At 53.1% G+C, this 15,682-nt stretch overlaps 7 protein-coding genes across 7 annotated transcripts; 3 read left to right on the plus strand and 4 right to left on the minus strand.

The window, feature by feature from the left end:
• Positions 1–309: 309 nt before the first annotated feature.
• On the plus strand, positions 310–1,266 carry WHR41_03688 (uncharacterized protein; the record flags this gene model as incomplete). The annotated part of the gene is made up of 1 exon (XM_069372294.1): positions 310–1,266. The coding sequence occupies one exon, from the start codon at positions 310–312 to the stop codon at positions 1,264–1,266; it is 957 nt and encodes a 318-aa protein (XP_069230831.1).
• Positions 1,267–1,552: 286 nt separating this feature from the next.
• Positions 1,553–2,491, minus strand: WHR41_03689 (uncharacterized protein; the record flags this gene model as incomplete). The annotated part of the gene is made up of 1 exon (XM_069372295.1): positions 1,553–2,491. The coding sequence occupies one exon, from the start codon at positions 2,489–2,491 to the stop codon at positions 1,553–1,555; it is 939 nt and encodes a 312-aa protein (XP_069230830.1).
• Positions 2,492–3,694: 1,203 nt separating this feature from the next.
• WHR41_03690 (uncharacterized protein) lies at positions 3,695–4,636 on the plus strand. Its single transcript, XM_069372296.1, has 2 exons — positions 3,695–4,154; positions 4,215–4,636. Exons 1-2 carry the CDS (start codon positions 4,028–4,030, stop codon positions 4,340–4,342), a joined length of 255 nt encoding a protein of 84 aa, XP_069230975.1. The 5' UTR covers positions 3,695–4,027; the 3' UTR covers positions 4,343–4,636.
• A 361-nt stretch (positions 4,637–4,997) lies between these two features.
• On the minus strand, positions 4,998–6,515 carry WHR41_03691 (uncharacterized protein; the record flags this gene model as incomplete). Its single annotated transcript, XM_069372297.1, has 1 exon — positions 4,998–6,515. The coding sequence occupies one exon, from the start codon at positions 6,513–6,515 to the stop codon at positions 4,998–5,000; it is 1,518 nt and encodes a 505-aa protein (XP_069230976.1).
• Positions 6,516–6,918: 403 nt separating this feature from the next.
• On the plus strand, positions 6,919–10,137 carry WHR41_03692 (uncharacterized protein; the record flags this gene model as incomplete). The annotated part of the gene is made up of 1 exon (XM_069372298.1): positions 6,919–10,137. One exon carries the CDS (start codon positions 6,919–6,921, stop codon positions 10,135–10,137), a length of 3,219 nt encoding a protein of 1,072 aa, XP_069230973.1.
• Positions 10,138–11,111: 974 nt separating this feature from the next.
• Positions 11,112–13,358, minus strand: WHR41_03693 (uncharacterized protein; the record flags this gene model as incomplete). The annotated part of the gene is made up of 1 exon (XM_069372299.1): positions 11,112–13,358. The coding sequence occupies one exon, from the start codon at positions 13,356–13,358 to the stop codon at positions 11,112–11,114; it is 2,247 nt and encodes a 748-aa protein (XP_069230974.1).
• Positions 13,359–13,557: 199 nt separating this feature from the next.
• Positions 13,558–15,039, minus strand: WHR41_03694 (uncharacterized protein). The gene is made up of 2 exons (XM_069372300.1): positions 14,759–15,039; positions 13,558–14,704 (listed from the first exon to the last, which is right to left on the minus strand). Exons 1-2 carry the CDS (start codon positions 14,928–14,930, stop codon positions 13,788–13,790), a joined length of 1,089 nt encoding a protein of 362 aa, XP_069230971.1. The 5' UTR covers positions 14,931–15,039; the 3' UTR covers positions 13,558–13,787.
• Positions 15,040–15,682: the final 643 nt, after the last annotated feature.

A 15,682-nucleotide genomic window follows, 5' to 3' on the forward strand; every position in this document is an offset into this window, starting at 1 on the left:
CTCGTGGTAATTGGTAACGTAGGCGAAGCCAAGCGGCTCAGGATGGATGAAACCCGAGGGCGCTTGACCCGGCGGCTGAAGAACTGGGTATAAGTAGGCCTCGAAAACCCCTAAGCTTCGATTCAGCAGGCAATCAATCATAAACTCAACCTTCAACAAATTTAGAGCTCCAGGTGTGATCCCATTGATTGTCTTACACAGCCCCAGATCCTCTTCGTTAAATACTTCATTGCCATGAGTGGCATCACCTTTTCGATTTTGGGAGCACCAGAACTCCTCCCACTCAAGACAAAACAGCGAACTACACAGATGGATCAAGGCGAGCGCGAACGCCCCAAGAGCTTGCTGGGCTCTGTCAGGAATAGCTTGTCGAGAAAGCAGAGCAACCCTCGCCAGCAACAACCACACCCTCATTCAACGAACGTCGCTCCCGCGACAAGACGGCCAGTTGGAGTATCTGCCAACCCGTTTCACAGCCCATCTTCTTTCGACGCGCCGCCGCCGTACTCCCCAGCGTCGCCGCCAACACCTCCGTACTCACCGGCATCGATTCAGGCACCTCAGATCAGCAATGCTTCTCAAAGTCGCTCAGCACCAGTAGCGGATGATGCATATGCCTTCCTGAACGATTTTGACACCATATTCTTAATTGATGATTCGGGTTCTATGGCTGGTGGACTGTGGCGCCAGACTGCTGAGGCCATCAAAGCCATCGCGCCGATCTGCACGGAGCATGACGCCGACGGTATCGACATACACTTTCTGAACCACGGTAACAGCTACTGCAATATCACCTCGGCTAGTGCTATCCAGGAGGTCTTCGAGAAAGTCAGGCCTGGCGGCGCGACCCCGATTGGACGCAGACTAAACGACTTGTTTAGAGATTATTTCAAGAAATTTGAACCGCGGCCCGAGACCACGAAGCCTATCAACATTATCTGCATCACGGACGGCGTGCCTGGCGACAATCTTGAAGGCACTTTGATTCAAGCTGCGAAGAGGCTTGATAAGCTGGATGCACCTGTATCTCAGGTCGGTGTGCAGTTCTTCCAAGTCGGCAGTGATCCTGAAGCAACTACGTATCTCAAGGAATTGGACGATGGCCTTGCTGATATTGCTCGCGACCGTGACATGAGGGACATGGTTGACACCATTCCGTTCCTAGGGGAGAACGGGACCACCCTCAGCGGCGCTGGCATCCTCAAGGTCGTTCTTGGTGCTGTCACGAGGAGATTAGATCGCCGGTCGAAGGAGCTGCATCGGTGATACAGCTGTAGCAATTTGGGTGTCTTCGTAAATTCGTTTGGACCGAATTTTACTTAGGAGCCGCGATAGAGGTAGTATTCTTCTCATCAACTTGAGATCGCCACCGGATGTGATCGCGAGGGGATTCCGCCGGTTTCCCCAGGTCCAAGCATTAGCCTTGGATACTGATGGTTGGTATTTTGCTTGCAAATAGCCATTTTCTATAACCAGATGAATTTACAGGTCAATCTAGAAACAATACCCAAGATGTCATTCGCGAATGTACGGAAAAGCTAAGATGCGGTATTTACCACCGCTGTGCCGACTCCTCCGACATCGACGTGTTCCAGAAGTGATTCAACTCTCGCGAGAGTTTCGCATCTTGCACGAACACCCCTGATGGTTGCCAAGTTCTTTCGGAACGCACATCGACGGTCTCTCCGGTTGCATATGCCAGCTCTTGCGCAAAGATGCAGTCACAAACATCAAGCTCGCTCACCTGCCCGCCCAACAACGTACGACTTTTCAAATCGCGCCTGTCGCTCGACGAAGTTCGGATCACCCGTCGCCCGTCTGACCCAGGGTTCGTGTGGCCCAATCTATACAAGTAATCTCTCACGGTGTTAGAGCATTTAGTATCGCCTGGTTCACCAAGACAAATCAAAACCGAGTCCACCTGCCTCGCTGCGCGCTCCTGGCCGGCGAAATGGCGGATGTGTACCAGCGTCACCATCAACACTTGTCGCAGCGTCAGATCATAGTCCGGAAAGAAGCGCTCCAACGCCTTCCGCTCGTGATCGCAAGTCAGGCTCAGCAGAGTAAAGACTTTGTCTCTCGGATCCGTGCTCTTGTGTTTGCCCGCCCAGTCGAGCAGGCGCAAAATCGGTGCCTTGCGCCACGTCGCCCAGTCCAACGCTAAGGACAGGTAGAAGTAGGTGTCTAAGCCCTCGCTGGAGTTGCCCCGGGCATTGGCCCAATTTACAAGCATCTGCATTGGCACAGAGTAGTCGCCGCAGTATAGGACGATGTTGCGATTCAAGAAGAGCTCCTGCTGCACCCAGATGCGGCCCCAGTATGGCAGCTCGCCCAGCGCGCAGATAGAAGACTTGAGTCTTTCTCGGCTCGACTTGGGGAGATCGACGGCCCTCGTCGTCCGTAGATCGACCTCGAACGCGAGACGGAGCTGCTCACTGCAGAGCCCCAGCCAGGAGGCTACATGGTTCGCATTCGTGTAGGTGAAGCTCATTTGTCGCACCTGTTCGTTGCGCTCTTTGACATTCGCCTGGTCAATGCACAGAGCGTCTCGGGCAGGGCCTCGCGCATAGAGCAAAGAGCGTTGTAGAGATTCGGCCAAACCCTTTTGTCTTTGCCGTTAAGCTTGATGCTTTGCTGGGACGTGTTTCGACCCCATACGTAGGACAGAGCGATATATTTCGGTTTTGTCCTTCGGTCGAATGATTGGACTTCGAGCCGGATGGCATTTGGCGTTGAGTCTGGTGCATATCTGAGCAGCCTGATGTCGTGTGGTGAGACGGGAGGATATTGAAATGAATTTTGCCCTCGGACCGCTGGTCTATCGGGCGACTTGTTCTTCTTGAAGAGCGAGAAAGGCATGTCTGATATATCAATAAGGCAGTGCAAAGTACCTGCAGATTGTGGTGAAACCACTGGCCATGCGAGGACTCAATTATGACCACGCTTTATATCTCACCTTCGCTTCAACAGAGCGCTTACATTCGCGCCTTCGCTTACACTCTCAGCATGTTGGTATGCTCGAAGATGCTTGTGAAACACTCTTATGTACTGTTGTGGCACCTCGGCGGCAAAGCAAACGTTCAGCATCTAGGCTTTGTTCCGCGTTGACGCTGGGATCAAGACGCCGGAAATACGAATAGCTATCCTTAGAGTATCTCTTCCTTCTCAACTTTGCATTGTGTCGTTTCATTCTGTTGTCGGGCGCTTAGTGATTCTATCAATGTCTTTCCGTTGAAACGCAAAGAACAATTTTAGAGGAAGTGGCCAGGCATCCTGCAGACCATTACGACGAAGCTATGGTTGAATACATCATGATGACTGAGGTCTTTGCGATTCATTAGAGTATTTCCTTCACATACAAACTCCACCCACTTTCGTCTTTCCTGCACCTCCGCCAGACAGCACTTGGAAAAGAATCCAGATCTTCTCAGCAAGAAGTCGCGGCCAACAGCGGCACACCCACGTGACTCTTCTGGAAGCTTGATAAGTTGCGGATGGTGCTTGCTCAAGCCATCGGCAGCTCCGAGATCGCGACAGTTGGATAGAGTTCAAGACCACGTCAAGCATGGAGGGGTTGCAATTCTGGAGCTCTGTTCACATGATATCGGCTAATCGGGGATGGTACCACCGAGATCTCAGCTCATACAGACTCATCAGCGCGCTCATCAGTGGATAAATGGCATCAGAATTTAGATTTGACTTGGATGCGGTCGGTACCTGACGCCAGATCGCGGCTCGTTCATCGCTCCAGGCTGAGGATCTCCGGCTTGCTGCGCCCCATCCGGCACGCCTGACGGCGATCAGCAAGCTTCCAACTCGTGCCCCTCCATTCAAACCTGGTACAGCTCCCCTCTGGTGCACCATGACGTTGCGGGACTGAGCTATGTTGCTCCCACTCAAGCATTGAGCCTACGGGTGAGGGTCCAAGTACATATAGAACAGCTTCCCATCCCACCCTGCCCTCCTTAGCTCTCCAGACCCCTCAAACACCTACACCCCACTTCAAAACTATATCAATTCAAGCAACATGTCTGGTCTTCTGAACAAGGCTAAGGATGCCCTCGGCAAGGGTGGCAGCAGCGGCGGCAGCAGCTCCGGCGGCGCTGGCGGACAGTCTGGCGCTGAGAAGTTCGCTTCTGGCCAGGCCCACACCCGTAAGCTCTCATGACACGAGTCTCTCGATCTATGACATTATCTCTAACAACGTTCACCAGAAATCGACAATCTCACCGACAAGGCTGGCATGGGTGACAAGTACGACGACAAGATCAACAAGTTCGCCGACGGCCAGATCAACAACCAGATCCCTGGTGGCGCTGGCAAGCCTTCCGCTCCGAAGTAGATTGGGCCTGGAATGGGACACGGCCTCTTTATGATGATATGTAATTCGGAGTAATGATGATTTCGATACGATGATATCTTCGGTTCGTGATCTCGTCGTAAGACTCCATTCTTTGCGGCTATGTCTTCGCGTCCCGTGATACCACCAAGCTCGTTAGTCGAACAACCATCTGATTACAACAAGTGTACTTTCAAAAACGAGAGGAGAACAAGAACATCACCGACTGCTGGATCCGTCAACATTACCAGCGTTTGATGATCAATTTGTGTATATGTTTTACAAGCTCCGCATTTACGTCATCCACTCAGCTAAGACTAGCATAGCTAGTACACTCTCCTTAGCTCAGCTGGAAGAGCGCAAGACTGTAATTGCAACAGGGGTTCGAGCAATCGAACATCCGAAATCTTGAGGTCCGTGGTTCGATCCCGCGAGGGGAGACTTTTTTTACTTTTGCCCTTCAATATACTTAGATGAAGCAACTAGGTTACCCCGTTATGTCGTCGCTTTTTGCAATTGCACGGCAATCGGGTGATCACTATCACTTCTCATACAATCAGAATACTTGCAATAGGAAAAAAGGTGGACACGGGGAACGCTCCTGTACAGCGATCTATAGTCTCAGGTCTATATAAGCCCTCAAACACCCTCCGTACTCTCACAAGCCTGGGGGTTTCTCAACTTCTTCGCCCAGCATGGCCGGTGCACCGAGATTGCTGTTGCACTCCTTCTTCCAATCAGCCGGCGTGAAGCTGTCTGCAGCCTCTTTGAACGCCGCGAGGGTGCAGAAGCTCTCGTCGCCCACGCGGTGACGGCCGGTTACTTTGCAAAAAGGGATCGCCACAGGCCTGTCATTGTAACGCAGGCGAACGTAGTAGTTTTCCAAGCTGGCTTGCTCAGTGCTCGACATCTCAGCAAGCGGCTTGCGAGTTGATGAGCTGGACTGGCTCGTCGAAGACGGCGAGAAGAGCAAGTACCACCAAGTCTTCTCTTTACTCGGCCACACGGCGCCGGATGGTGCTGTTGCTGCAGGGGTAGTCGGGGATGAGCGAGATTTGAACAACTCCACGGCAATTGAACTGGTGTATGGCGGCCACTTGTCCTTCTCGACGTCGTATGCGCCGAGGGATGCAAGCAGAGCAGCCAGGGTCGTATCGTGGCAGCCGTTCAAGCTGATTTTGAAGCCCTCGTTCTGGGTGCGCTTCACCATGTTCTGGACAACGTCTCCAACGAGGCCGCCGATACCCAGCTTGCGGTATTCATTGCTCATCGTGTAGCCTGCGAACCATTCTTCGGTGCACACGCGGTCCACGTTGGCGACTAGCTTCTCATCGTAGAATTCCTTCGGCAATTTGGTTGCGGCGCCGTGAGCGAGGGTGGCGTTTATCGTGTCCATGATACCAGAGAGTCTAGGGTGGGAATCAACTGCGGCGACCGGCGAATCGGCAGGCATCCATTTTCCGATCTTCTTATTAACGTAGGCAAGTTCCGGAGAAGGGTTCCAGATCTCAGCTGCTCGGTTCGCAAAAGCCTTTGCGAGCTCAGCGAAGCGTTTACAAGCTCCTTCATTGGGATACAGGGTTTCATCCTGAAATGCTCGCGCGACGATGACAGGGGTAGGGAAATCTGCAGCGCGCTGGTTCTGAGGGTAAAGACCGGTGAAAGCTTGCTGCGCGCTTTCCAGCGCTCGAGGGATAGGCGTTGACCGTAGGTACACAGATGAGGCAGCACCAGAATCGATCACCTCTGGAAGGAAGCCAAGCTGCGAGACGTAGAGGCCCCTGAGCCGCTGCCCCAGGGCAGTAGTCGTCTGGCGCCCTCGGTCTGTCAGCTCACCGGACTGGCACACGGTTTGGAACTCTCCCTTTAAGCCCTTCGCCAAGGTCGGATCATCAGTTGCCGAAGCGTCCACCTGGCGCTCAAAAGTTTCAAGCCTCCTTCGCCACTGCATCGTATCCCAAGAGCCATCAGCGGACATCACGGCGGATCTCATTTGCTGAGCAGCTGTGCAGTAAGGCCAGTACGCAGGGAGGCCGGCATTTTTAAAGCGTGCATTGACTGGTGTACGCTCTCCGTGGCGTAAAATGACCTGAACTTGCTGCAACTCAAGGTCGTTTGGGTAGAGTGCGGCCAACTCTTGCGATGTGTAGGGCGCTCGCGGTACCAGAGTCGTCATGATCACAGGTTGATCGATAGGATTAACGGCCAAACGAGATGCGCAGAACGAGTAACGGTGTATCCTATAGTGTATTTCCACGCTGGACCAGGAAGAGAAGAAATGAGAAAAAATACACTGCACGCGAGGGCTGAGTGCGTCGCCTCCCTCTGAGTCGACGTGTTGACTCGACCGGTCTGCCTGTCCAGCGGGATCAACGCATTCAGGCACGCCGCGACAAGCTTCCCACCCTTGTTCGGCGGCTCAGCCTCACGCCTCGGCTTCTGGCTGCCGCAAGTCTGTGGGCAGGTCTGCCGACAGATTTCTCGAGCGGACTCGCGCAGCCCCGTCCACGGATAGGTCAGACAGCATTCTACTTCTCACTTCCTTTGCGCTCTGTCGCTCTACACCACATGTCCATGTGATGAGCGCGCCATACGTGTGCAAAGGATGTCGCTTACGACTCGCGATCCGACCGCGGCAATTGATCGCACCTGACCGTCGCCTTCCACGACGTAGTTTCTCCAGGACATCTCGCGAAGACCAGGACACAGAATTGCTCGAGGAGTCCATACCTCGTCGCAGCTTTTCTGCAGCTGGGACACCTTGGAAAGATTCGCCCGAACAAGCAGAGCATGTCCCAATAGGGAGATACTCGCGACAACCATTGAGGCCGCAACATTTGCTCAAAGAGTTCGATCAGGTCGAGCCTTATGAGGATGTATCTTCACAGACGAGGAGTGGTGGCCGTAAATCCACTGCAACAGGCAAGCAACCTGGACATCAGATGACACCCCAACGATTGCGGCAATACAATGAGCGTAGGAAGCCCTCGGAAAAGTCCTCGACACCAGTAGGAGAAGGTGACAGTGAATACATTCCTAGGGGGAGATACTCTGGACAGCCGTTAAGGCCGCATCAATTATTGCAAGAATTCGATCGGGGAGAGCCCTCCGTCATCAGGAAACATGTCAGTGCTCCGTCTGGAGATCCACAAAATGACCACGAGGGAATCAATCCTCGCCGCCAGACCAGAGAGACTTCACAGCGTCATCAGCTGCGCGAAAAGCAACACCGCAACGCTAGAACGTTCATGCGCCAAGTCAACACAGTTGAATTTGACAATGCGTGGAACACAATCATCGAGATGAGGAAGATACCGGTCCAGTATTTGAGGGATTTTCCTCGGTATCGCGACTTGACTCAAAAGCTTTATCGATTCATGTGTGGGACTGTTGTCTACTTCGTGAATAATCCGGCACGTGCTCCTGAGACCTTCACACCTCTCTCTTTCATTCAAGTCGTCAATAAGCTTGATCTGCTGTCGCCTACGATGTTATCGGGTCTGCTTTGGCGACTGAGCAACGGGATCGCGGAGAGAGCTCATGCTGGTGGCTACGAGAGTGCGGGTGAAGAGTTGGCAGCTCTGCATCAACTCGTGGCAGCATGGTACGAGGCTATGGTAATACATCTGCAACGAACCGAGGTACCGTCTTCGAGCGAGTCTTCGGACAGAGACCTGATCGAATGGTCACTTTTTCCCTCACCGGAAACGATTACCCTCGACAACAACAAAAACCTTTCTCAAACGCCACTAAATGAAGTCCTGGGGCTCATTCTACCTACGGATGTGGTCACACGAGGCTCTGGATCTGATGGGAGCTATCAAAGTGCTCTGTTCGTGTCCGTCGACTTAATGTCAAACTCTGTCTGTGCCCAGGAGGACGACATTTGCAATGCTTTCCTCACGTATTTCAGCACAGTACTCAAGCGGATCGCCAAGCCCGCCATCCCTCAACAGATTCGATCAAGACTGGAGTTAAGCCCTGACCCTTCACTGGCATATTACGAGCAATTGGTTCGCCGGCTCGAATTTGCTGATATTCCTGCCGTCAGGGAAAATAGAGGGAAACCAGAACCCGTTGCACGAGAATCTGCTAAGCCCACCGACATTCCTAAGTCTGTGTCTCAAGGGGACCGTTCTATAAATTCTCAGGACGATAGTCAAGCCGCCAGCTTCATGGAGCCGGCGCCGGCCAGTGAGAACACTAAGCCAGTCAATGTCTTGGACAAAGCGGCTTTGATCAATGCTGGCTTCAGTGTTTCAGAAGTCGGCGACATGGATGCAGACGTGCATCGTGAGGTCTCCGGTTGGATCAAGCGGCTGGGGCGTTGTATCGAGAGCAGCAATCTCCACTTGGCGGAGAAGTGCTGGGCGGAAGCCTCCTCGTTCATCGCTGGGCAAGAGTCAGGCCCATCCTCGTTGCCGCTTTTTCTATACGAACATTTCATGCTAGCGTTCGTGACTCTGCGTCAGCCTAGGCAAGCTGTCCATGTTTGGAACGTCACCATCGAGGCTGGACTCAACCCGACCGTCAAGACCTGGACAGTCATGATGCGTGGCTGTTCCCGTGCAGACGACGCTGACACAATGGAGAGGTTCTGGACACGCATGCGGTCTGAGGGTGTACAGCCTGACCAACATGCCTGGAGTGTGCGCGTGTTCTGTCTTTTCAATGCAAAACGAATCAGCGATGCGTTTTCTGCGCTACATGAAATGGGTCAGGAATGGATTGCAAAGGTCCAAGCGAAACAGAAGACTTTACTGAATAAACTGACTGCAAAGCAGCGGGCAGTCGTAAAGATGCAAGAAATCGATCTCAAACAATGGGACAGCGACGTTGACGGCGTGCCGCGTCCAAGTTTAGTGGTTGTCAACTCAGCTGTGTCCTCCTTGGCGAACAAGTCTGACGAACACATACCTAAGGTGCTATCTTGGGCGCGCGACTTTGCCATCGAGTTCGACCTTACAACCTACAATACACTTCTCAACGTGGCTATGCGTCACGGGAGATTTGAAGAGGCTTCTGTCATCCTGCAGCATATGCGAGACAAGTCAATCGAGCCTAACAGCACAACCACGACCGTCCTGTTGACCGCCCTTTTTCAGTCCGATTACTTCTCCGAGCTTTCCATGGCTGAGCAGACAACCAAGCTTCTCAATATCATGGCAATGACTGAAGCTTCAACATCATCCGCCGGGCTGGACGCAAAGGGATACGCCCTCATCATCGACCGCATGTTGAAGAAGTACGCGAACCATGAAGCCGCCCGCGCCGTGCTCGAGCACATGTCTAAGACCGGACTGGAACCCACGTCCCACATCTATACCATCCTCATGACCTCCTATTTCGACGCCGATCCACCCGATCTTGCAGCTGTGGACGCTCTCTGGTCTAGGATCGAAAGCGGCCACAACGGCTTCCGTGTCCCACTCGACACCATCTTCTACGAACGCATGGTCGAGGGTTACGCGCGCCACCACTCGCAAGTCGGACTCGGCCCAGTCTTTCGGTTCCTTGAGGTCATGTCGCGCCAGGGCAAACGTCCATCTTGGCAGATGCTGGAGACTGTGGCGAGGGCGTTTGCTGAATGCGGCGAATGGGCCCGTTTGCGTGGTCTGGTAGATGATGTGAGGGAATCAAAGGGATTGTTGAGAGTTGGCGTGAGAGGCTTGAGTGGCCAGAATGAGTTTTGGAGGTACATCATCGGCACTGGTGTTTTGGATGATGAGCATATCTTGCATGAGCAGCAGCTCTACAAGGGTTCTGGTGGGAGCTCGTTCCAAGGCTTATTAGAGTGAGCTGTGTCCTTGTTCGACCTCTCCTGGCTCATCTCTCGCGCTGTATTAGCATGTACACTAGAATCAACTGTACCAAAATTACGTCTGACTCTGTCCCGTCCCACCTGTGTCAATATAGAATCTTGACAATGTCTCGCTCCGTATGAAAGCGGGTGGCCGACACTCTCTTGGCTTGCCTTTACTGTTAACTCCGTGTACGCAATGAGACGAGTTCAAAAGGATAGGGAATGCCCATAATTGCAAAAAGAACCGATCTCGACGTTGGCAGGACTCGAACCTACGCCCCCGAAGGGAATTGATTTCTAGTCAATCGCATTAACCACTTTGCTACAACGCCTTGATGAAGCGGTTACCAGAAAATTCATATATATACCTCAATCAAATTATGCGAAACACAAACGCCTGGCTAATTCCAGCTTCGTAACGACAACGCGCCTTATATGTCTTAATCAGCTGAATGCTGACCTCAGGACGACATAAAGTGTGAAATGTCGAATTGACTCCAATCGTCAGTTGAAGACTTTTGATGCATTGTTTTATTCTTGAGCTCTGTGGCAAAATCTCTCGTTGGACACCGTGTGCAGCGTTGTTTGTTGCCTCGCTTAACGGTCAACTTTCGTTAGGTTGTCATAACGCACCACCAAGTGTGACTTTAGGCCCCTGAGAGATAATTGGGATTATTGCGAAAGAGTCTATGATTTTCATTAACTTCCTTTGAGACATACCAAAAGCCAACTCAGACGAGATATTGCCAGCAGCCTCACCATAAGGCGGCCACCGTAGGGTTAGGGTTGGGGTAAGCCTTGAATTCTTGGAGCGTAACATCGCAAAACGCTACCCAGGTACCCACGTTGGAAGCAGTTTTACGCTCCACAAATGGAAATATGTCAACAATATGGGAGGAAATACACCAGTTGCTCGCAGCCTGGCAAGATTCATTACTAACACATTCCCCGCGGGCAACTCTAATCCCTTTAACCCATGTTTCCTCTTTTTCCTCCCCTCTTCATCCTCGAGATGTGACCTCGCTGGATTTTTTGCTCGTCTGCCAAACTCCTCTTACCCTTCCTCTTGGCCTTGCCGATCGTCATCAAGAAGTTCTTCTTGCGAGCCTTCTCTTTGTTCGTCGTGCTCTTGCCTTCCGCCCGCTTTTGCTCCTTTCTCTTCGCCGTCGAGCTGCGGTGATCGTTCCTCTCTTCGGGATCGCCCTTGGCTTTGCGGAGCTTCTCTTCTTTAGTCATCTTGTGCGATAGGCTGGCGAGACCCTCGATTTGGTCTGCGGTAAGAGCATCGTCGTTATGGCGTTCGGCGGCAGCTTGCTGTTGCTGCTGGATGCGGCGACGCTTGTTGGCGGGGAGGGCGGCTGTGATTGCGGCTGTTTGGCGCAGTTCGTTGAGTTTGGCAAGATCAGCGGGTGTAAGGATGCGAGTGGTGGCGAGCTTCGAGATGCGATTCTCTTCCTCCTTGAGTGCTGCCTCGGCCTCTTCCGGTTTGCTCGACTCGTCCTTGTCAGCACCATCTCCAGCTGCTTTAGCCTTTGCCTTTGCCTTCTTTTCACGCTCGTCCTCGGAGTCTGAGATGTCAATGTCCTCTCCGTCGCTCTCCACGTTGATCCAACCCTCGCCATCGTCACTGTCGTCGGATTCCGCGTCCCAATTGTCCCAGCCGGCGTCTTCATCTTCGTTTTCACTGTTGATGCCTTGCTCCTCCTTCCATTTCTCCAGAAGGTCAAGGCCCTCAATACCCCCGGCCGCAACTTCACCGAATCGTGCTGAGCTCTTGTCTCCAGTCCGCAGACCCATGGCGGCCTCCTTGCCACGGTCCTTTCTCTTCAACATTTCAGCTCCAACTTCTCGGTAGAGTGAGAGAAGACCACGCGCAGCCATCTGTACGCCTTTGTCCTTCGACTTCCTATACTGAACCAAATCTTGTAAAAGAGTCTCCGTCATCGCGAGAGGTTGTCGCACGCAGACTTCTCTGATACCGTTCAAACCGGCACTTGCAACCTCACCTGCAGAGGCTTCCGAAACGAATTCGTTCGCAATCTTGACGATGAGGGGCTCCAGAACGTCTGGGGGTACCAGACTGTGTGATGCCTGCGCTAATGAGGCCAGGAATGATGTGACCTTGGGCTGCTTTGGTACCAAGAATTTCAGGAAGTAGGAGTACAAGGAAATGAGAGTGAGCTTGTGCAGACCAACCAGGCGTGACACGAGCTGAAGCACCAAAAGCTTCTGATCTAGGTTCAGTCGCACCTTAGGCTGCGCCGGTTGCAAGTGCCGTTGGAAAAGCTCCTCAGCGAAACCTTGCGGATCATGCAGCAAGTGCAGTGCGCTGAAATTGAGTTGTTGTGGCGCGTTCTTCTTCCTCTCCTGTCTCTTGACCTTCTTGGCGGCATCTTTCAGCTCGTTGGCACGCTTTCCGGATTTCTTATTGATTCCAGCAACGTGCTTAAGCTTCCTGATGTCGACGTGTCCCTCGTCATCTTGATCTTCCTCCGCAGCTGCCTCTTCGCGCTCTTGATCACCGCCCAAGAAGAATCGCACACCACCGGTAACGACCTTCGCATCCTGGCTCAGGGCCGCCTCTTTCATCACGGCCACTGCCTTGGCCTCTGTCCATACCTGCCTCTTCCACAGCTCCCTTGTGATCTTTACCGGCCAAAGACACTTCGGCGATGCGGGATCTGAAGCGATGAGATCGAAAAACTTCGATTGCATGTGGCGGTTGAGTTTGTGGTTGGTCGCTTTCGCATTCGATGTTCGCAGGTCGGAAATGATCTTTGTGAAAAGCAGTTCACGAAGCGACTTGGAAGGCGTGTTCAGTAGCAGCGGCCAAAGGGTGTCAAGAAGCGCCGCAGAGTCGATGATGTCCTTCCTCCGAAGCAGAACCAGCGATCCCACCAGTTTATCCCTCAGTTCTGCGTCCAGGCTCGCGTGGTGAAGTTCAAGTAGGCTGCTGACATCCTTGGGAAATGAGGAAGTCAATGTAGGATAGCAGTCGGCAACATGGCTGACGAAGTCAATCAGATCCTTCAGTCTGACCACGCCGCTATCGTCTGTTGTAGTCGGCGACTGCAGGAAAAGCTCGCGCAAACTCGCATACTGGTCAAACTGCGCCTGGAAGTCCTGTTGGTAGGACAGTGGGTCGTTGCGAATTTTATGCTGAAGGTTGGGTAAGTCGGCATCGACCTTCTCCAACGCAGCAACCTTCCGTTTCATGGTTGCGACAAATCGGGAGGGTAGGGTAGTGAATGTCTTCGGGGAGGGCAGATCGCCTTTTCAGAACGCTGAAAATGGCAAGGACGCGGCTCGACTTTTTGGCCGGCCCTGAAGCCGCGGATCTAGCCGCACAAAGCACGGTCCACTAGCCTACTTTGACCGAGGCCATTCAATAGCCGACCCTGAAATAAGTGTAGGGTTAGGGTAAAGGCCGTGGTCCTATAATACATTGATAGAGGATATTATTCTCGGTAATGTACACAAGGCGACACATGCGCATAGTCCATCTCACGCGTTTCCTGAATCCACGCGCCAACATGAAGGGCCACATGGATGACAAACTGACGATTTCTTCCTGAAATAATGAAGACAGAATAGTTTGAATATCTGAGACTGGTTCTCTTCAGCAAGGTCCGCAGCCAAAGAATCTCAAGATGGCTTAGGTTTACTAGACATGGGGATAGGCGGCGGTGCAGGGCCATCTCCGCTATCGTTCGTCTGTAAGGTGCTCTTCTTCGGCGGTGGAGGTGGAGCTGGCTTCTTCTTGGCAGCAGCAGCAGCTCCAGGAGCTGCAGCGGGCGGTATCACACCAGTTTGCTGCCCGGCATATTGCGAAGAAGGCGTAGGCTGGGGCTGCTGCCTCTGCTGCCAGGAGGGTGTGGGTGCGCTTGGAGGTTGCGCGCCGTGCGGAGATCCGGTACCCAGTCGTGAGAAGCGCTGCTGAAGTTCATTCAGTTGGTTGGGGTGTCCTTGTGCTGAGGGTGTTTCAGAGGGCGCAGCGTTATTGCCGATTCCAAATCCAGGCACAGAGACACCAGCCTGACCCAGGCGATTGACCGCGCTCTGATTAAGAGAGGCGGGATTTGACGGAGCAGCAGGCTGCGTTGCCTCCCCGTATGACGGCGGTGGGGGTGGAGTGAATTCGTCTGGATACTCGTTTTGTCTAGGAGGTAGCATCGGTGGGGGTTTCGCAGCGGCAGCTCTCGGAGGTGGTGTCGCTGCCGCGGGAGCAGGTACTGGTGCGCGACCAGGAAGAGCGGGGCTTGGCCTGCTTCTTGGAGGCGGCGCTGGACCAGGGCTTGATGAGCCCGTCCCAGCTCTCCGTACTGGTGGTGGGGGAAGATTGTCTGTCCGCAGTCCTGTGGTATCCGTGCGATACGGACCAGGCGGTGGCTTCTCTGCCTCCTCTTCCTCGACTTGCTCTTGCTGTGTTATACGCCTAGGCGCTGGAACTGAAAGCCCCAGTCCTCCTCCGCTCGAGGGTGAGCCAGTGTTCGTGCGACTTGGTGTGGAAGCGCCGGCTCCATAGTAGGCCGAGTGCTTGGGCGGCGGGCCAAAAGAGTCCGCTGCATATGTTTGTCAGTATACGTTACATAGCTAAGAAGGCTTCAATGACACACGATCTCTCAATGACGCGAGGGGCCGCGATTCATGGTTTCGCGATTGCTCGTATGGATCTTTCTTCTGCCCTGTGGCCATTCCTTTTAGATCTGACTTCCACGTTTTGCGCGAGATGGACGGGTCACCCGGCGGGTGCCATCCCCCCTTTGCTAATCCTTTGAACTTGTCCATGCTCCTCTCCTGAGATCACCAGACACCAAGTGCTTCGGACAGTGAGCCGTGCGATGAAGGGGGTTAGATTTGGCGGTACGACGGTGCTTAGACATCGGCATGATCGTTTCGCGGCATGCGATGCGCAGCCACAATCGCGCATGACGTCTGGTGGGGCAAGACGTGGTGGTGGTTAGGGTTAGGGTTAACGTTCCAATGTCTGTCTGCGGTGTCTGTTCGTCTACTTATTGTTCATGAGTATCAAACGCACTCGTTCCAGACTACGTCGACGATTAGCATCCCATGGAGAAAACGGGGTTCAAAGAAAGCGAGTTCTAACAACAGGGAAACATGTGTGTTATCTTCTACGCTACGTACTACCCACTATCACAGCGCATTGGGACAGCATTGGAAATCTGCAGTCAATACGCGAATACCTCACAGATCTCGAAGATGAAAAAACAAAAACAAAAAAACCGCCACAATATCTCCATAAATGGTTAGACCTGCTCAGAGAAGAGTCACATCTGCTTGTCCACCAAGCCGTAATAAAAGCGAGGCAGAGAAGTTCTGGGCTCGCTTGCAGCTGTTGCGAAATCCAGTCCGAAAAGCCGGTTGCCCCGCTCGACGGACTGTTTACGCCAGCGCACTCGGTTGGGCTTCACCGCGAACGTTAATGGTTTTAGTACACCACGATTTTCTGGGGAACAGTAGGGAGATCCTTGCGAAAAGGTGGGCAAGGCCAAACTCTCGAGTCCTTTCGCAAGTCAGGC

The sequence above is a fragment of the Cladosporium halotolerans genome, assembly GCF_011745625.1.
Source record: "Cladosporium halotolerans strain TM138-S3 chromosome Unknown Sca9, whole genome shotgun sequence".
NCBI classification, from domain to species: Eukaryota; Fungi; Ascomycota; class Dothideomycetes; order Cladosporiales; family Cladosporiaceae; genus Cladosporium; species Cladosporium halotolerans.

Coding starts and splice junctions, on each gene's coding strand:
- WHR41_03690 (XM_069372296.1), top strand. CDS start 4,028: ATGTCTGGTCTTCTGAACAAGGCTAAGGATGCCCTCGGCAAGGGTGGC. Junction 4,155..4,214: donor TTCTGGCCAGGCCCACACCC/GTAAGCTCTCAT, acceptor AACGTTCACCAG/AAATCGACAATCTCACCGAC.
- WHR41_03694 (XM_069372300.1), bottom strand. CDS start 14,930: ATGGACAAGTTCAAAGGATTAGCAAAGGGGGGATGGCACCCGCCGGGT. Junction 14,705..14,758: donor CCTCGCGTCATTGAGAGATC/GTGTGTCATTGA, acceptor AAACATATGCAG/CGGACTCTTTTGGCCCGCCG.